The sequence below is a fragment of the Tachyglossus aculeatus genome, unplaced genomic scaffold, assembly GCF_015852505.1.
Source record: "Tachyglossus aculeatus isolate mTacAcu1 unplaced genomic scaffold, mTacAcu1.pri scaffold_309_arrow_ctg1, whole genome shotgun sequence".
Lineage (NCBI taxonomy): Eukaryota > Metazoa > Chordata > Mammalia > Monotremata > Tachyglossidae > Tachyglossus > Tachyglossus aculeatus.
In genome coordinates this window covers 14240-35663 of record NW_024045023.1, presented here as the reverse complement: position 1 = coordinate 35663, position 21424 = coordinate 14240, and the positions used below count along the sequence as shown (strand labels likewise).

Genomic DNA, 21424 nt, shown 5'->3' with positions numbered 1-21424 from the left:
CTCACAGTGATGTCCCACGACCGCTATGTCGCTATCTGCTGCCCCCTGCACTATGAGATCACCATGCCCCACGGGGCCTGTGTACGCATGTTGGTTGCCTCTTGGTTCGGCAGCTGTTTGAATGCCATCATGTACACAGCCAGCACCTTCTCTCTATCCTTCTGTGGCCCCAACACTGTCCACCAGTTCTTCTGCGATGGTCCCCAGTTGCTAAGACTTGCATGTTCCACTGTCCATGTTACAGAAGATGTGAGTTTGGCCATCACCGTCTGCTTATCTTTCTTCTGCTTCGTGCTCATCGTGGGTTCCTACGTCCGCATCTTCTCAGCCGTGCTGAGGATGCCGTCGGCAGAGGGCCGCTCCAAAGCCTTCTCCACCTGCGTACCCCACCTGGTCGTTGTCACTCTGTTCCTCACATCAGGCTTCTTTGCCTACCTAAAGCCAATATCAGACTCTCCCTCTGCACTGGACTTGCTGGTGTCTGTGTTCTATGCCGTGGTGCCCCCTTCCCTTAATCCCCTCATCTACAGCCTGAGGAACCGGGACATGAAGGCAGCGATGGGAAGGCTGCTCTGGCCAAAAGATTTCCCAAAGGAGAAAACATCTATCGGATAATAGGTCCTTCTCCACGGACCACCCTGACTACACCACTGACTTAACCAGTCTTCACTCCAGAATGGTTTTACCTCAGCATTGTGTGGGTGACCTAGTGGAAAGAGCAGTGGCCTGGGAGTCCAAGGACCTGGATCCTAGTCCTGGCTCTGCCACTGCCTGCAGTGTGACATTGGGAGAGTCAGTAAAACTTTCTGTGCCTCTGTTTCCTTAACTGTAAAATGGAGATGAAATAACCATTCTCCCATCTGCTTAGACTGAGAGCCTATATGGCGTAAGGACTGTGTTTGTACCCAGCATACCATGTTCTAATACAGTGCTTGGCATATGGTAAGTGCCTTACAGATATCACGATTATTATTACCATTATGAAGCTTGAAATCTTGACCAGTGACCATGAATGCTCAATGGAGGGGTCCAGGAAAAGCACAGTCTACAATTCCTACATGCTCCATGCCTTGTTACAGTGAAAGACCTCTTTGTTTCCCTTCTCCTTTCTTCTCTCCTTCCCTCATTTACACTGCCTTCCTCCCACTTCCCCCTAGTCTTCATTTTCCTCTCAAATGAAGAGTGAGCAGTCAGCCTGAAGCACAAATGGAGGGTCTGGGGGAAAACTGGGAGAGAATTCTAAAAACATGAGATGGAGTGGGAAAATCTGGAATAGATGTCTTTTTATTTGTTGTTGTTAGAGTGTAAACTCCTGGTGGGCAGATGACATATCTCTCCTTTCTGTTTACCTTTCCAAATGCTTCATACTGTGCATTGCAGAGACTGGGACCTCAATAAATACCATTCCAAATCAATCAATGGTATTTATTAAGTGCTTACTGTGTGAGGAGCACTGTACCAATTGCTTGGGAGAGTACAGTATAATAGTATCAGTAGACACAATCCCTTGCTTGTGTGTGTTCCTGGTGTCTTCAGCTGCTTCTTACACTCATATCTTTATTTGTACCTATCCTCTGCACTTGATAATCAGGCAAATTTGATAGCATTTTCAGTGTATTTATTCTGACTCCACTGTTCATAAATATTTCAACGTCCACTCCCTTCACTAGAGAGTAAGCTCCTTGTCGGCAGGGAACATGCCTTGAGTATCCCAAATCTTCATATAGTGCACTGCACCCAGTTGGCTACCAATTAATACCAATAATAATGGTAAGTGTAGTATTTGCTTAATGTTTACCATGTGCTAAGCGCTGAACTAAGAACTGGGACAGATATAAGACAACCAGGTTAGACACAGTAGCTGTCCCATATGTGGCTTATAGGATAAGCAGGAGGGAGAACAGGCTCTGAATCTCCATTTTACAGATGAGTAAATGGAGGCCCATTCATTCATTCATTCAATCATATTTATTGAGCACCTCCTGAGTGCAAAGAACTGGACTAAGCACTTGGGGGAGACCAATGCAACAACAGACATACTCCCTGCCCACACTGAGCTCACAGCCTAGAGGGGGAGCCAGGCATTAATATAAATACATAAATACTTTACAGATATATAGATATGTGTTGTGGGGATGGGAAGGAGGATAGATGAAGCGAGCAAGTCAGAGCAATGCAGAAGGGAGTAGGAGAAGAGGAGAGGAGGGCTTGGTCAGGGAAGGCTTCTTGGAGGAGATGGGCTTTCAATAAGGCTTTGAATTGGGGGAGAACAATTATATATCTGATATGAGGAGGGAGGACGTCCCAGGCCAGACGTAGGATGTGGGTGACAGGTTGGTGGCAAGATATAGAAGCTGGAGGCACAGTGAGAAGATTAGCATTAAAGGAACAAAGTGTGCAGGCTGGGTTGTAGTAGGCGAGTAGTGAGGTGAGGTAGAAGGGGGCAAGGTCATTAAATGCTTTAAAGCCAATGGTGAGGAGTCTTCTGTTTGATGAGGAGGTGGATGGACAACCACTGGAGTTTCTTGAGGAGTGGAGAAACTTGGTCTGGACGATTTTGAAGGAAAATGATCTGGGCAGCAGAGTGGAGTATGAACTGGAGTGGGGAGAGACAGGAGGCTGGGAGGTAAGCAAGGAGACTGATAAAATAATAATGGTGGGATAGGATAAGTGCCTGCATTAATGTGGTAGCAGTTTGGATGGAGAGGAAGGGACAGATTGTAGCAATGTTGTGAAGGTAGAACTGACGGGCCCAGAGAAGTGGTGACTTTCTCCAAAGTCCCACAACAGGCAAGTGGTAGAGCAGGGATTAGAACCCGGGACTGTGCTGTATCCACTTGGTCACAATGCTTCCATTTCTGATACCTCTATTACTACTACTACTACAGTTACAATTACTGCTACTACTCCAAGCACCACAGCGGTTGCAGTGACTAGCAAATCATCCACAAGTTGGGTAATGGCTCTCAGGGCACATTAACACTTATGATGGTCATCTTGCCCATCAATGGGTCCTGCCTATCACGAGCCTCTGTGTGCCCTCTGCAATGGGCTGCACCCAAGCTTCTCAATTATTCTACTCCATGTCCCAGCAGGAATCTGACTTCCAGGGCTCAAGCAAGTATGAGTGGCCCTGCATGAACCATCATCACCTAGGACTAATTACTTTGCACCTATTCCTGATCAGGATAGAGGCTTAAATGTCATTCTCAATGCAAGATTCCAGGGGACGTGTCCCTAGATTTATCACTTCAATAATTGGAATACACCAGGATCTTTCAGGCTTGACAGTCCACTGCTCAGCTTAGAGGTCCAGTTACATCAGAGGCTTCTTGGAACTTCTTTTCCTTATAGTCATGAAGAGCTGCTTTAGGACTGACTGACCAACTAACCAATCCCGTGAAATGCGGACTAATTTGAAATCTGAAAAGCCTACCCGATTCTGAAGGAACCCATAAATTTCCCAATTGCAGCCTTCATGTCCATGTTCCTCAGACTGTAAATTAGGGGGTTCAGGGTGGGGGGCACCACAATGTAAAACACAGACAGCAGCACATCCAGGATGGAGGGAGAGTCTGATGTTGGCTTTAAATACTCAAAGACACAAGTGATCAGAAAAGTGGTGAAAATGACGAGATGGGGCAGGCAGGTATGGAAGGCTTTGGACTGACCCTCTGCAGATGAGATCTTCATCACAGCAGAGAAGATGCGAACGTAAGAGATAATGACGGCTATAAAATTAAGAACAAAAACTGCGGAGACCATTGTGACTGCCAACTGGGGCACATTCCTTCTAGAGCTGGAGAGTTTTAGGAGTTGGGGGATTTCAGAGAAGAACTCGTGGATCACATTGGACCCACGGAAGGGGAGAGTACAAGTTGCTGTTGTGTGAATGAAGCCACTGAAGCTTCCACCAAGCCAGGACATGGCCACCATCTTCACACTGGTCCCTCGGTTTATGATGCTGTCAGAGTGCAAAGGACAGCAGATGGCAATATAGAGATCATAGGACATGGCTGTGAGTAAAAGCAGCTCAGCACATGCAAGGAAAGTAACTCAATACACCTGCAGAACACACCCTAGGAGAGAGATGGACACACTGCCAGTCAATCCATTGAGGATGGATTTAGGGACAATGACAGAGATGTAGCAGAGATCTATGAAGGAAAGTTTCTTGAGGAACGAGTACATAGGGGTGTGGAGGTGCCGGTCGTACGTGATAATGGCGATGATGAGGAGATTCCCCATCAGGGACATCAGGTAAACCGGGAGGAACATCGTGGCATACACCAGTTGCAGCTCCCGGCTGTTGGAGAACCCCAGGAGGAAGAATTCCGTCACCGAGGTACAATTGTCCATTTCAACTTCGGAAATTGCAAGTTGGTCACTTTAGGAAAGAACACTTGGAAACAGAAGGGGTTTTTTAATGTTGTAGACATCACTAGGGATATTAGGAAGTTGTTCTTTTTCTGCCGTGGAATGGGATGCCAGCAATTATCAGTCCATCAGTGGTATCTATTGAGCACTTACCATATTGGGAAGAGTGTAGTACAATCGAGCTGATAGACATGATTCCTGCCCACAAGTTAGAAACAGCATGAGCTAGAGTTTGAAAGTGGGAGGGTCTGGAGTGAGGGATGGCTAGAAGATAAGCTTGAAAGGAGGGAAGAGTGCATTCTGGGACATTGTGGGTGAAATAACTCTGTCATTGGAGAGCCTTGAAGCCTAGGGTAAGACATTTCTGCTTGTTGCAGAGAAAGATGGGTAACCACTGGTAGTTTTGGAGGACTGGAGAGATGTGTGATGAACCACCCTGCCAGAAAATGATCCACGCAGCAGCAGAAAGATGCTGGAGGCAGAAAAACCAGCAAGGGGGCTAATGGAGTACACTAATCATGCTATAGCCAGAGCTTGGACAAGGGTGTTACCTGTTTGAGTGGAGAGGAAAGGACAGATGTGGAAACTAACATGAAGGAGGAATCACCAAGATTTAGGAGTATATTGAATGAAGGGGAAGAGGCAGGGCCAGCTTCATTTTGGATTCTAAACCGCTTGTGGTACAAGGGATAAAAGGTTTATTGCTTACCAATACTAATCAAAGTAGGTAAATGGTCAGATAAGCACCTCAACTGGGTTCCTTGTAGCTAGCGTTCAGTCAGATGTAGCCTCAAGTACCTATATCCGTTCCTTGGCACATCTCGGGGCAAGCTGATTACAGTCGTTAAATACTCATGGTTCCCGAGAGTTGCCGGCCTCCTTAGTTGGGCTGGTCTTGGGGTGGGCACCCCCTGTCACACCGGGTAGGTTCACCAGGCCCAGACCACGTGGTGTCCTCTGTGCAGTGGCTAAAAAGGACCCCAGCTCAGTCCGGGTTCTTGTATCCCTTCACCAGACATGGAAATGCTGAGTGCTGCCAAGTCCTCGACTCGTGATTGTCCACGCACTGGGGCAAGCTGGAGCCCTTGCCCTTCAGCATGTACAAGACACCACCTCATCAACTGAGCAACCTAAAGCTTCCTGTGTAAGCTCCTGAATGACTTGTTCGGGTCATTTACGGATATGGCTTCTAGACTGTGAGCCCATTGTTGGGTAGGGACCGTCTCTATATGTTGCCAACTTGTACTTCCCAAGTGCTTAGTACAGTACTCTGCACACAGTAAGCCCTCAATAATTATGATTGAATGAATGAATGAATATGGGGCAGATGGTCACAAGGGTTCAAAGAGAGCAAAGACTCAAGAATGATGGGCTTCTGGGACAGGGAAGATGGGGGTGAAAATGGTTCTGCCAGAAAGAGTAAAGCTAGAAAGGCAAAGTGGCTTAAAGAGGGAAGGCAAGAAGGTCAGTTTTGGACATACTGAGTTTGAGAAGTTGATGGTGCATCCACAATAATATAAAAGCTCCATCAGTAAGAGGCAGGGATCACAGACACTGCAGACTCCTGGACTCCATATTCGTCTCTGATGGGTAAAAATGATCACCAAGTCCCCACGACTGAGTGTTCGTGGCAACCATTGCCCTGTCACATTACAGGTGCATTAACGACATTCCCTTAGATAATTGTCCAAAGCAACCATCGCTGTCATGGACTTGTGCACTTTGGGCTTCCCATAGCTGATCATCCAAGGCAACGACCACCCCATTATCATCATGGGATTACATTGAGGATATCCCCAAGGCTGCTCATGGATAAAACTGTCCCATCCCCCCCATGGACTAGTGTGTGTGTGCGAGGGGGGCACTTCTCATGGCTGATCATTCAGGGCAACTGTCACACCATTACCTCCATGGAGTTGAGAAGGGGCTGTTCCCTTGGCTGATTATCCGTAGAGACAATCACTGCATTATCACCAAAGAATTACACAGAGGATTTGTGCTGCATTGCTGTGCTCAGCCCCAGATTGAGAGAATTGCATTGTCCCCATTATTCCCAACTCCCAGTGGAAATAGGCAGGGCAGGCCAAGGCAGAGGGAATTTATAGCTACAGTCAGAACTTGGGATACAAACTCTTTGCCCCGAACAATAGCATTAATGGACAAGATGTGATGGCCAAAGCTTGCGAGGCCTAGTAGAAAGAGCATGGGGCTGGGATTCAGAGGACCTGCCAGCTGTGTGACCTTGGGTAAGTCATCTAACTTCTCTGGGCCTCTGTTTCCTCATAAATTAAATGACTTGCCCAAGTTCACATGGCAGGTGGGTGGCAGGGCCACAGTTGGAACCCAGCTCTTCGAACTGCCAGTCCTGTGCTCTTTCAACTAGATCATATTGCTTTGCTTTGGGAAAGGACTCTGAACACAGTGGCTTGTATATATAGATTGGTATTATTTGGGGTTCAAACAACTGCACTGTCAAAGGGGAGGTTTGGTCCACAGGAAAGACCACTGCAAGCGCTGCAGTCATTTTTATGCTGTCAGTCCAGTGGAAAGAGCACAACTTTGAGAATCAGGAGTTGAGGTCTCTAATCCCAACTCTGGCAGTAGGGAAAACCTGGTGGAAACAGCAGCAGTTACCAAGGCAACCACCCTACATGTCACCGGAACTGTGCTCTGGTCCATTTGGCCATAGGTGAGTCCTTCTGCACATGTTGCAATCCTGCCCACCTACTTGCTCATGGTACTCGTCGCCCGATTTGGAATTTGACTGGCAGGGACACGAGAGTGCAAGTGGCAATACACTAAACAAAACAATCATTTTCTTCACACAGGTTCTCTGTCCTGAAGTTTCGGAACCAAGGCCCCTCTGTCATACCTTATGAGAAAGGCTCCATTTATATCACGTTCATCAATCAGTGGCTTTAACTGAGTGCTATTCTGTGGGCAAAGCACCATACTAAGTTATTGGGAGAGTGCAATACAATAGTAGACACACAGGCAGCTTACAGTCTAAGATGTTCCTGTGCTGGGCTAGGGTGCTTGCTCTCTTCAGTCCTGGCACTAGCTTGATTTTTTTTATTTGCCTCCTTGCTATCAAAATCCTCTAACAGCCTCTGTTCTAATAGAGCCAATGCAGGGTGTCACCTTGCTGGCCTTATCTGACTGTACAGCTGGCTCCCCAAACGTTCTCAGCAGTTCTCCGCTCCAGTGATGTTGATTCCTTGTATCATTTAAATGTTTCTTCTCCCCTTTGTCCCTTCTCCTCCATACTCCCATTTGAAGCTGCTGACTAGGGATCCTGCCACCTGGGTCAGATGTCTTTACCTTCAAACCCCTGCCAGTACTAGTGACCACAGCATGGTCAAAGCAGCGAGGTCTAGTGAATAAAGCACAGTCTTGGGAGTCAGAGTTATAATCCTGGCTGCACCACTTGACTACCGTGTGACCTTGGACAAATCATTTAACTTCTCCGTATGTCAGTTATCTCTTCTGCAAAATGGGGATTAAGACCGTGAGCCCCATATGGGAGCTGGACTGCATCTAGCCTGATTTGCTTAGTAAAACATCTGGCACATAGTAAGCACTTAATAAATACCATTTTTTTAAAAAGCACCTCAGAGCTTGACCTCACAGCTTCCACAATGGACAACCCCCAATGTAAGCTCCCAACGGGTCCCTCAGGAGTCAAAACTCACCTTCTCTGACTAGCAAGTTGCAATTCCTCATCTTTTCTTCTGCATGATAGGAGGTGAGGGCTGTCTGCAAAGGGATGTTAGAACCCTGCCTCCTTTGACTAGGGCAGAAGTGGGCAGCAAGGAGGGCTGGGAGACTTTCAGGTGCCTGTGGAAGGAGAAGGCTTCATGTTTATAGGCATCGTTCCCGACTACAGAATCGTCCCCGCCCTCAGATGATGGCCAGGAAGCTGAACTTGGCTTACTGACTTCATCAGCTTTTGTGGATTCACTTTCCCTCTTCTGCAATTATCTGCAATAACCCTGGGGCAGACTCCCCAGGGCAGACCTGTTTCACTTTCCTTTTCTCCCCCTGATATGTTTTGCTCTGGGATTTGAGCACACTTTTCCAATCCCGATGAATATCAGAATCCTAGAACCGAGGAAATCACTGTGTCTTTAAGTAGAGCTGTTTCCACAGTCTCCTATGTTTTGAAACCCTCCTGTTTGTTGTTATGTTGTACTCTCCCAAGCACTTAGTACAGTGCTCTGCACACAGTAAGCTCTCAGAAAATACAATTGACTATCTAGAACCTCATTTCCTCTTCTCCCACTCCCTTCTGCATCACACTTGGCCTTGGATTTTCACCTTTATTCACCACTTATGTACATATCCCTAATTTATTTATTTCTATCAATGTCTGTATCCCCCTCTAGACTGTAAACTCAGTGTGGGCAGGGAACTTGTCTACCAACTCTCTTATATTGTACTCTCTTGAGTGCTTAGTACAGTGTTCTGCACACAGTGAGCACTCAATAAATATAATTGATTGAATCATACAGGTAGTTCTAATCATTTCTCCCCATGCAAATTAAACCAAGAAATTGACTAAACCGGGATAAACTGCATCCAGAACTATTTCCCATGTTTTCTTTTCTTAAAGATTTTTAGGAATGGGGATTCCACAAGCTACCTTTGGAGTTTTGTTTTGTTTTTTCCCCATGTTTTTCCCATTCTAATATCCATCAATGGTGTTTATTGCCATCTACTCTGTGCAAAACAGTGTATTAAATGTTTGGGAAAATACAATGGAGTAGGTAAACCTAGTTTCTGCCTTTCAGAAGCTCACTGTCTAGCAGTTCTTATATCCAACCACATTCTCACCTGCTTTAATTTAAGCCCCTATTCTCAAATTTAAATATAAATAAACAAGGAAAATAAACTAGTCAACAATTTTCCTATCAAGTCCACTGTAAGCTCCATCTGTCTCTAGATAGAGTACTGTCAATGCCTTTATCTTTCAACCAATGGACATATTTCCCATCCCTTTTCAAATTAAAATAATGATGCTATTTCTTAAATCCTTACCACATGCCAAGCACTGCGCTAAATGCAAGGGGAAATAGAAGATAATCAGGTCACACATTATCCCTGCTCCACAAAGAGGGTCTTTTTACCGTATCTGAGCTGATTGCATTCCATCTACCCCAACACTTAGTTAAGAGTTTGGCACATAGAAATTGCATAATGAATATCATAGCAAAAATGTTCAAGGACCAAGACTAAGTCCAGGCAACCCAGAATATTTCACCAGAAACTAGCAGAGTGGAAAAATTACCATTCCCATCTTGAATACCAAACTCCTATTGCTTATTAATAGAGGTCCTATAAAGGGCCTTCATTTAGATTGGCTTTCAGCTTGTGAACAACTAGGTACTTAATGTCAATTACTGAATAGTGTGAACCACTCTTTTCCTGTTTGTGTGCTTTGTTTCTTATATCTAAGAGTGCCACCTAGAAATCATTCTTTCTGAATTTCAGTCTATTGACATTGGATCGTTTTTACAATTCAGCCGTGTCTTCCAAAGTGTTAATGACCCTGGCAAATCTCAGGTCACCCACAAATTGACTAGCAACATTCTTGGTTCCTTTGCCCAACACAGGGAGAAGGATATTATCTAGATTTTTTTTTTCTCAAACCTTGAAGTCCAATATATCACAGAGACATGATCTATTCCACACTCTGTCACCTGGCAACGGAGAGAAAATGCAGAGAATTGAGGAGATTGAAGGGAAAGGGAGACTAAGCTATTGCAGCATCACTTCAGCTCAGAAAGATGGGAACCTCCTGATGCAATGACTGGCTAAGGTTCTTTCCATTGATGAACTGTACTTTCTAGGTGTTTAGATCAGTGCTCTGCACACTGTAAGTGCTCAGTAAATACGATTGAATGAATGAATCGAGTTCAGATCCAACCACTTACCTCCATGGAGTTTATGGAAGGGGACAGCAGTAAACCAGCTCAGGGGAGCTCCAGTGAGAGAGCGTTTCAGAGCAGGGCTTTGTGGCTCTGGTTGAGGGAAGCAACTGAAAATCCTGAGACACCCTTGAAGTGATCTGGAATTATCCAACTACTGCTCTGAACCTAAGACTAAGGAGGAGAAGCCAAGTTGAGTGGACATTTTTATTAATACCACTATTTTTGGAGAGAGTCATGACTTGTTAACTTTTCAGGTCTAATTAGTGTTAGTGTCTAGAGGGAAATATCTGGGGGACTCGGGAGAATCCTGAACTATGAGTCCCTCTGGAGATGACACCTTCTATTTCCCTCATCTCTGGAAAGACACCAGACCACTGTTGCTGCTTTCTGTCTTGCTGCAGTGGCAAACCCTAAAAAGCCTTGGGAAAAACCTCTAGAGAATCAGACTGAGCCAAGGTAGTTCACTGAATCAACGCCATAAAGCATAAGTCCAAGGCTGCGAGGATGTGAAATAGGATTATTTAGAGTTTATATAGAATAGTCTTTCAAATTTGAAGAGTACACCACTAATGGAGAAATCTATCAATGAGTGCATGTTTGATTTAAAAGGCCAATGAAAGACCAAGAGTTCTGGCTCCACTGTTCAAACAAAAAGTCTGTCATCTGTTTTTGCACATAGTAAGTGAAAATTATTATTATTATTGTCTTGCTTGCTTAAGGTTTGCAAGGTATGGCAACGTTTTCTCTTACACCAAGTGTTCTTTAATTCTATAGGAAACAGTTGTGCATGACGAGCTTCTCCTTTCATGATAATGTAGCACTATTTTGGTCTATCCCCAGAGACTTGTGAAATAGAAATTTTAAATGACATTTTGTTATATGAGAAGGACAAATAAAGGTTCTCCAGGACAGAGGGAAACACTGGGCCATAACTTATCAAAACAAAAGCTGGGAGCATTTGTGACCAAGGCCCTTACCCAGAAATATAGCCAAAATTTGACATTTAATAACTTATGTAAATAGTTTATCTTAAATGATTTATGTAAAATATCCATCATCCATAGCAGTCCAAAATCCAACTCACATTAAGCAATATCTGCTACCTGAAAGACTTAGGCATCCCTTAGATATGAAAAAAATCACTTACCTGCCCTATCAGAGAGGGCTCGTGGAAAGAGAAAGTGTCTGAGAGTCAGGAGACATGGTTCCAGAGCCAATTCTGACAATGACCGGCTATGTGACACTGGATGATTCAGTGAAGCTCTCTGAGCCCAGTTTCCTCATCAGCAAAATGGGGATAAGATAGCCTTGTATTTACCCGAGTGCTTAGAACAGTGCTTGGCACATAGTAAGCGCTTAACAAATACCATCATTATTATTACTATAATAAAGGCACCCTCTTGCCTTTCGTTAACGTCGCAATGGAGTCAATTAGGGCGGGGGTCGTGGCTCGGCTTTACCGACGGAATAAACCGTCGGTAGAAGAGAAAAGAAGAGAAGCAGCGTGGCTCAGTGGAAAGAGCCCGGGCTTTGGAGTCAGAGGTCATGGGTTCAAATCCCGGCTCCACCAATTCTCAGCTGTGTGACTCTGGGCAAGTCACTTAACTTCTCTGTGCCTCAGTTGCCTCACCTGTAAAATGGGGATTAAGACTGTGAGACCCACGTGGGACAACTTGATTACCTTGTATCTACCCCAGCGCTTAGAACAGTGCTTTGCACATAGTAAGCGTTTAATGAATGCCATCATTAATAAACCGCGATATTCAGTATCACAGAAAGAAAACATTTATTAGCATACAGAAAAGCATCAAGCGCAACGGATCCTGCTTCTGTTAAGCCCTCAAACCAGGGGCGATGAGATCTCTGACACTATTTAAGCCCTCAACCCCCGGGGCATTGAGAATTACAGTCCCATTGTCTTCTGCTCTTAGAAAATATCTCAACCGGACTCCCGCTGGCATGTCTACAATTAGGTCTTCGCTTGGAGCCTTTTCGTCTGGCTCACCTGCTATCGCAGGAAGCGATGTGCCCAAAGACCTGAAATTTAGCACGGTGTTTAAAGAGGGGCAAACTTTATCTTCACTCCTTGTGGCTCGTGTCTCTGCCGATTCGACGGTATTGTACTCCACCAAGTGCTTAAAACAGAGCTCTGCCCACTGTAACAATAATAACTGTAGTATTTGTTAAGCGCTTAGTCTGTGCCAGGCACTGTAGTAAGCGCTGGGGCGGATACAAGCAAATCGAGTTGGACGCAATCCCTGTCCCACCTGGGGCTTGTGGTCTCAATCCCCATTTCACAGATGAAGGAACTGAGGACTAAAGAAGTGAAGTGACTCGCCCGAGGTCACACAGCTGACAAGTGGCAGAGCCGGGATTAGAACCTATAATAATGATGGCATTTACTAAGCGCTTACTATGTGCAAAGCACTGTTCTAAGCGCTGATCTTCCGACTCCCAGGTCCGTGTTCTATCCACTCTGCCACGCTGTTCAATAAGTATCTTTGATTGATTAACGTCTTTTCATTTAAAATGTCCCTCCCTCTTCCAGGACCAGCAATCCACTTCACCCAAAGCCCCCCTGAATTCGCAATCGATTGCTGAGTCTCCACCACCTAGACAGCAGTTGATACAGAAATAATTATAATAGTGGCATTTAAGTGCTTATTTTGTGCAAAAAAAAAAAAGAACAGTCCTAAGTGCTGGGATAGATACAGTATAAAGAGATCGGACCCAGTCCCCGCCCCACATGAAACTCCCAGTCTAAATGAGAAGCAGCGTGGCTCAGTGGAAAGAGCACAGGCTTGGGAGTCAGAGGTCATGGGTTCTAATCCCGGCTCCACAACATATCTGCTGTGAGACCTTGGGCAAGTCACTTAACTTCTCTCAGCCTCAGCTACCTCATCTGTAAAATGGGGATTAAGACTGTGAGCCCCATGTGGGGCAACCTGATCACCTTGCATCCCCCCCCAGTGCTTAGAACAGTGCTTGGCACACAGTTAAGTGCTTAACAAATGTCATTATTATTATTATTAAATGGGAAGAAGAAGTGTCATCTCCATTTTTACGGGTGAGGAAACTAAGGCACAAAAAAGTTAAGTAACTTGCCCAAGGTCACCCAGCAAACATTAGTCCTCATTGCCGTGGTTTTGGATCACACACTCTCATGGGGAGCTGAGCAGATATGGAACCATCTAGAGAAGCAGGATGGTCTAGTGGAATGAGCCCGGGCTACAGAATCAGGCGACCTGGTTTATAATCCTACTTCTGCCCCTTGCTTGCTGTGTGACCTTGGGAACATCACTTAACTCCTCTGGGCCTCAGTTTTCTCATCTACAAATGGGGATTAATCAATTAATCAATCAATTGTATTTATTGAGCCCTTACTATGTGCAGAGCACTGCACTAAGTGCTTGGGAAAGTACAGTACAATAGAATTGGCAGACACATGTCCTGTCCTAATATTTGTTCTCCCTCCATGAACCTCACATGAAGTAGGGACACGATTGTGTCGTATCTCTCCCAGTACCTGAGACGCGGTAAGCACTTAGCAGATCACACAATTTTAATTGTTACTTGTCTTCACCCTTCTTACTGATTCTAGGGCATGTCTCCCCATTTAGCTTTTTCAGATCTTGTATAATAATAATAATAATGGCATTTATTAAGCACTTACTATGTGCAAAGCACTGTTCTAAGCACTGGGGAGGTTACAAGGTGATCAGGTTGTCCCACGGGGGGCTCACAGTCTTAATCCCCATTTTACAGATGAGATAACTGAGGCCCAGAGAAGTTAAGTGACTTGCCCAAAGTCACACAACTGACAATTGGCAGAGTTGGGATTTGAACCCATGACTCTGACTCCAAAGCCCGGGCTCTTATCCACTGAGTTCTTGAGTACTGGGAGAGGAGCGAGAAAAAGAAAGACAGAGCGAGCTGATTAGGTATGAGGAATTTCTGTTTGATTCAGAGAGGAATGGGCAACACTTGGAGGTTTGGGAGGAGTGGGAAGATGTGCACTAATATTCTCTCTTCATATCGGTTGCTTTCCAGCTGATCTCTTGGTGACCCCGCCACTTCCTGTTGATTGACATGTAGTTAAAATGGTGCTTCTCACATAAGGGGCCTGCCTAGTGGGAGCTATAGTATAATAGTAATGATCATAGTAATAATAATATAATAATAATAATAATTATAATAGTAATAGTATTAGTAATGAGAGCTTAGTAACAGTACTCTGCACACAGTAAGCGCTCGATAAATACGATTGAATGATCAAGTGTTTACACTGCGCAAAGCACTGGGAAAGAATATATTGGTGAGAATTAGATCGGGTCCCTTCCCACCCCTCAGAGAGCTCCCCACACTCCCACCCTAAGTCCTGGATCTGCATCAGTCATGCTCTGCCACTTGCCTGCTATGTGACCTTGGGCAAGTCACTTAACATCTCTGTGCCTCAGTTTCCTCATCTGTAAAATGGGGATTCAATACACGTTCTCCCTCCGACTTAGATTGTGAGCCACATGTGGGATAGGGACTGTGTCTGACCTGATCATCTTGTGTCTACCCCAGCAGCACTTAGAACAGTGCTTGGAACATAGTAAGCACTTAACATCCACAATCATTATCATTGTACGATCAAAGTCCCAACAGGGACCAGAAAACAGGTCTCCCCCCATGTGTACCAGGCTGAGCAGACACACTAGGCAGCTGTGGGGATGCTGGCGGAGGAGGAGGAGGAAGTCGAATGAGCTCTGCTTAATGGGCCCTGTAGCTGACCCCCTCTGTGAGGCATAACTAGGTGGGCTTCTGGCAGTAGTTACAGAAATTATGCACTCCCTTCCTCTCCACCTCTGGGAGAAGCAAATCCATCCCAAAGAGTCCCCTCCCTCCTTCTCTCACCCACTTACCGGCTCAGCCATTTGATTTGTTTTAGGTCTGCAGGTTCTCTTCCTTCCCTGAAGCTTGTCTCATCCAGCCTGGTCCCATGTCCATCACAGTGCCCCTATCTCCCCCCCCCCCCCGCCCCCTTGTTATTTAGGATCCACTTTCCTCCGACTGACTGCTGACCCCTAGTGGAGTGATTACCAGCCAAAGCTTTGATTCAAGTGGTCCATATAACACCGAAAAAACAGGACTTTGACCAAGTCTGTTGCTTGCTTTGCATCCCTGGCACTCCCACCTCCCTGCTTCCCAAATAGAAGCAATATAAATAAATTCTCTCCTTCTCCTTCTCGCTCTCTCATCCCACCTTCCTCTCATTCTTTTTTCCTCTCTCTCCTTCACCTCCCATTCCTTTCTTTCTTTCCTTTTTCCTTTTCCTTTGTCTCCCTCTTGTTTTCCTCCTCTCTTCCTTTCTCCCTCTTCCACCCCATTTTCCTCCCCCACTCTCTCCCTCTTTCTCCCCATCTTCCTTTCTCTCTCTCACTTTCCTCCTCCTCCCCCTCCCCATCTCTCATCTTCGTCTCCTCTCCTTTTTCTCCCCTGCTCTTTAACCTTGAAGTATTGATTTATAAATACACCTATATGCTGAAGTAAAGCAATCAGTCATATTTATTGAGCACTTAACATGTGCAGAGCACTGTACTAAGCACTTGGTAGAGTACAATGCAATAGCTTTCAAGGAGTTTACGATTAAGTAGGCTAATAACAATAATGATGGTATTTGTTAAGTGCTTACTATGTGCAAAGCACTGTTCTAAGCGCTGGGATAGATACAAGGTGATCAGATTGCCCCATGAGGGGCTCACAGTCTTAATCCCTGTTTTACAGATGGGTAACTGAAGCCCAGAGAAGTTAAATGACTTGCCAAAAGTCACACAGCAGACAAGTGACGGAGCCAGGATTAGAACCCGTGACCTCTGACTCCCAAGCCCGGGCTCTTTCCACTGAGCCACACTGCTATTTAATGTGTACAAATGACTCTTTGAAAGCTTGGCATGATTGGTGCACTTTTTTTTTTGTCTCTTCTGCCCAGATAGGTTGCCCACTCTGCCACTGACTGAAGGTTTTATAGATAAGACTGGAAAGAAGGGGATTAGGGGGAAACATGCGCACTCCTGGCAGAGGAGCTTCTCAGCTTCCGGAGGATATACTTGGCAATAGGTACCCGGGCATCTGTGCTGATCAGCAGCAAAGGGCAGAACAAAGGATAACATGTAGACAGAAAAGATGTAGCGTTAAGTATCATAGCACTGTAACCTGTTTGCACACTTAACGAGACAATGGTGCTACAGTTCATCCAATAAAAAGTAACGAAGCAGGTGACCAGGAGCAGGATGGTGTGGGAGGCTCTGGTCTCCACAGAAGATTTTGGAGAGAGGCCGGTGCCACGGATGTGCCGGACTTGCTTGCGGTGTCGGTAGAGCACAATCACCATGTAGCCGCTGGCCCAGCTCATGAGACCCATAAAGAGGAGGTCTCGGAGAGTCATGGCATTTAAACACACAGTGCTAAGTACACCAGTACCCCTCGGTAAGATAGAACAGGTTTTTGAAATTAAAGTATATTTTGAGTCACTGACATTTCTGGAGAATTGACTGGTTAAGATACTGCCTAAATAGATGAAGAAGTTGAGGATGCAGAAGAAGATGAGGGAAGGGATGATGTAGTTGGGGGCTCTGGGTTTGAGTTGGCCCCAGTGGGAGGTGCTGGGGCTGATGGTGATGGCCTGGAACATGCTGAGGAGACACGTGATGCAGATAGAAAGACCACGGGACACTCGGTTAACAAAAAACAACGCTAGGCATCCAACCTCATCCACAATGTTCCTCATGCCAAAAGATGCCATAGCCATTGGGACCCCACGGGTCAAAAGCACTATCATATTAGCCACGGTTAGGAGGGTGATGATCAGGTCTGTGGGCTTCTTCTGTTGGGATTGATACAGAAAGATGTTGCCGTGGATCGTGAGCAAGGCCGAGTTCCCCAGGATTCCGATGCCAGTCTGACAGGTGAATAAAACTCCCCAGATCAGGTCATTTGAAGGCATTGTCCTGATTTCTTCAAAACTGCAGAAGCCTGAGAATACAATTGAAAAATGGAAATGGAAATGAAGGGTAAGGGTATTTACTAAGCTCTCACTGTTTGCCAAGCACGGGGTAGAGTGAAGATAATCACACAGTCCCAGTTTCACACAGTGCTCAGAGCCTAAGAGGGAAGGAGAACTGGTATTTGATCCTCATGTTGCAGATAAGGAAACTGAGGCACAGAGAATAATACTAATACTAATAATGGTATTTGTTAAGTGCTTACTATGTGCCAGGCAGTGTACTAAGCACTGGCGTGGACACAGTCCCCGTCCCATGTGGGACTCACAGTCTCAATACCCATTTTACAGATGAGGTAGCTAAGGCCCAGAGAAGTGAAGTGATTTGCCCAAGGCCACACAGCAGACAAGTGGCAGAGTCAGGATTAGAATCCATGACCTTCTGATTCCCAAACCCGTGCACTACTCCATGCTGCTTCTCAAGTTCCCTGTGCCTCAGTTTTCTCATCTGTAAAATGGGGATTAAAAACTTGCTCTCTCTTCCCCTTAAACTGGGACCTGAGTTCTAATCCTGGAAACTACATTCCAAAGACTCCGTTCCCCCAACTTCTTCTGGGATGTAAATAAAGGTGTCCCTGTTGACAATTAACATGAATCAGAATCCTGGGTGAGTTAGGAAAGGTCCATAATAAATACAATAGAGTTAGCAGACCTGTTCCCTGCACACCAGCAGTTTGTCTTGAGAGTGGGGTGAATAGCAAGTGCTTAAAGGGAACAACTCTATTTTTTTAATGGCATTTATTAAGCGCTTACTATGTTCAAAGCACTGTTCTAAACTCTATTTGTGGAAGCCAGAGTTAGCTTAAAATACAGATGAAGGTCCGACATGATAGCATTTTCAGCACTCTGCACATAGTAAGCACTCAATAAATCTGATTGATAGTGAATGGTCAGAAAAAATGAACTACTTTAATTCATACTGTTTAAGTAGGGTGTTACAATTCATAACTATCTTCAACACCGGAGACAGTATTCAGCACCAACTGATATTTGAGCAATTCATCCTTGGGGGAGTGATGAAAGACAGAATCTGAAACAGATGGCTTCCTATTAATTATTGTACCTTCCCAAGCCCTTAGTGCGGTGCTCTGCACACGCTAAGCACTCAGTAGAATGCTAATGGAAAACAGAATGGCTCAGTGGAAAGAGCATGGGCTTTGGAGTCAGAGGTCATGGGTTCAAATCCCGGCTCTGCCAATTGTCAGCTGTGTGACTTTGGGCAAGTCACTTAACCTCTCTGGGCCTCAGTTACCTCATCTGTAAAATGGGGATTAACACTGTGAGCCCCCCCGTGGGACAATGTGATCACCTTGTAACCTCCCCAGCGCTTAGAACAGTGCTTTGCACATAGTAAGCACTTAATAAATGCCATTATTATTATTGATTGATATGAAATTCAGTGACTGCTTTATCAATTGTTTGATCAAGAGGAAACTGAGGCACAAAAAAGTTAAGTGATTGCTCCTTGCTTCTGTCTCACTACACCCCAGCTTTTGATCCCACTCTCACCACCCCCTCAGGCTACACTTTCCCAAGCATTTAGTGCTATGCCATTGATTTACTGATTGATCTGATTGGCCATAAAACTTTAAGCAGGCAGCTGGAGAGAATTGAAGCTTGGAGGGCAGTGGAGGAAGGGTGTGGAAGTGTTAGTTCTGGGGCCCTCCCCTGCACTGTAGTTGTGCCTCACAGGCCCTCCACCCTGGGGGCAATGCAGTTTCCACGAATATTTCCATGAACCTTTCCATGGACTTTCCCTGTGCTTCCCAGAACTCTGAGTCATGTTAATTGTGATCAGGGAAATCTTTACTTACATCTCAGGAGTTCTCAAAAAAATCAAAATAACTTCCAAGAAGTCTGAGAGAACTCATTAATAAATACAATGTTTCTTTTCAATGGAAAACCGTATCTTTCTGTACAGCGGGGGATGTTGGGATGCTAAAACTCTTGCAGTTGGTGGGAAGAAATTTTAGGCAGTGAAGCATTAGCCTCCAACATGTACAGCTATATGGAATTTAAGTATTTGGTGGGTGGGGGTGGGAGGAAGTTTACTAGTTGGGGTGTACTGAGAGAGAAGCAAGGAGCAAATCCTTAATTTCTTTGTGCCCCAGTTTCCGCATGATAACAAAGCAGTTGATAAAGCGGTCACTAAGTTTCATGTCAGTGAATGAATGAGATGAACTTCAGAACTGTATCCCCCCGCCCTCTTTGCATTGCAAGGAAAGCACCCTGAAAATCGATGACGCTACTCACCTGAGAATTTCTTCAAAATGTATTTTTGGGGAGAGCAGCCCGTAACGCTCAGGGGGCCCTACTACCGCCCCCCCCCACCTCCCACCTCACCAGCTGTTGCCTGAGCTCTGTACTACAGCAGAGTTGGTAGATACATTTCCTGCCCACCAGCAGTTTGGCTAGAAGGGGAGACAGGCATTAAAATACATCACAGATAAGAAAAAAAAGGACGACTTTAATTCATACTGTTTAGGCAGAACATTACAATTTACAGCTAACTTCTTCAGTGCCCAGGACAGTATTCTACACAAACGGTTGTTTGAATGACTCATGCTTCAGGGAGAAATGAAAGACGGAGTCCAAAGCAGGAGGCTTCCTATTAATTCCCAAATAACTGAAAATAGGAGAATGGTATACTTTGAGCATATGTCCATTCTCTCTCGCAAACAGCTTCCATGTTGGCCTGCTTCGGCCGAGTCAAAAGACCTTCAGAATAATGAATACATGTGGAAAAAAGGACTATTTTAATGATCTTCTCTGCCTGCCTGTCTGCCCCCACCCCCAGTTTCTCCACCTCCAACTTATCTCGGGAGTGAAAATCTTCCTCCGGCCCATCTCACAAACAGTAGCCTCCTCATTACCCCAATCAGGGTTCAGGCAGGACTGAGGTGGAGGGCTGAGAGAAGAGACTGGGAGCTGGGACGGTCTGGATCGCATCGCATGACTTTCAGCTCAAAGTCCTGTCCCCCTCTTCCCAGGTTCTACCCTCCTGCTTGGAAAGTCTGGTGACCTCATAATATAAACCTGCTGGAGCAACTCCATAGACCACTAGTTAATAAGACCATCTCCAAGTATCACGCTTCATTAACCTATCATAGAACAAAGCCTGGAAGAACTTCGTGGAACTCCACCACGAGCTACTGAGGGACACTCACCGATGCTGATCTGAGCTTCTGCCACTCTGTGGTATGAAGGCCTTGGCCTGTCTGAATCTGCAGGGACCTCTCAGGGCAGCAGAGTTATAGGGACGAGTTGAGGTGAGCTCATCTCCCCGCGATGCGCCAATTACTTTGTCACTTGCCACTGCTGTGACACTGTCTAGAGTGGGACTGTGGGATGTCCCCAGAGAAGAAATAAGGCTTCTCCCCAGTGCAGAGTTGCCTCTTCTTCAGTATAATAGCAGTGCTTCAGTTTTGCAAAATGGGAATAGTACGGATTGAAAGTGTCAGATATCGTTATCATACCTAGCATTTATTAAGTGCAACCAATGAGTTCCTCCCCCAGCCTTTTCATTCCCCATCATTGCAGCTTTCAGATGACCTGCCTACTGATGGTTATTAAATATTCGGACTTTCAGATAATCACTAATGGATCCGATTTGGTCCAGTTCACAGTCTTCCCTAATGAGTGGTGTCATTCATCCTCAGCAGGCACTGCCTAGGTAATAATAATAATAATAATAATAATAATAATAATCGCATTTATTTAGCGCTTACTATGTGCAAAGCACTGTTCTAAGCGCTGGGGAGGTTACAAGGTGATCAGGTTGTCCCACGGGGGGTTCACAGTCTTAATCCCCATTTTACAGATGAGGTAACTGAGGCACAGAGAAGTGAAGTGACTTGCCCAAAGTCACACAGCTGACAACTGGCAGAGCCAGGATTTGAACCCGTGACCTCTGACTCCAGAGCCCGTGCTCTTTCCACTGAGCGACACTGCTTTGTGATCAGATGCTGAAGGGACTTGTGATGGTTCAGCTGCTTCCCTACTGGTATTACTCCCCTCATACCCCTGTCTCCAGAGCCTAGGCCTAGCCTATTCTCAGTCTGAACAATCAGGA

The 21424-nt window shown here is 45.5% G+C and overlaps 1 protein-coding gene across 1 annotated transcript; it reads right to left on the bottom strand.

Annotated features, from left to right (window-relative positions):
• Window positions 1–16341: 16341 nt before the first annotated feature.
• On the bottom strand, window positions 16342–19511 carry LOC119923855 (vomeronasal type-1 receptor 4-like). The gene is made up of 4 exons (XM_038743059.1): window positions 19419–19511; window positions 18292–18356; window positions 17875–17927; window positions 16342–17324 (listed from the first exon to the last, which is right to left on the bottom strand). Exons 1-4 carry the CDS (start codon window positions 19509–19511, stop codon window positions 16342–16344), a joined length of 1194 nt encoding a protein of 397 aa, XP_038598987.1.
• Window positions 19512–21424: the final 1913 nt, after the last annotated feature.

Coding starts and splice junctions, on each gene's coding strand:
- LOC119923855 (XM_038743059.1), bottom strand. CDS start 19,511: ATGAAACTTAGTGACCGCTTTATCAACTGCTTTGTTATCATGCGGAAA. Junction 18,357..19,418: donor TGCTCCTTGCTTCTCTCTCA/GTACACCCCAAC, acceptor CACTCCCCCAAG/GATGAATTGCTCAAATATCA. Junction 17,325..17,874: donor GGGAACGGAGTCTTTGGAAT/GTAGTTTCCAGG, acceptor TTGTATTCTCAG/GCTTCTGCAGTTTTGAAGAA.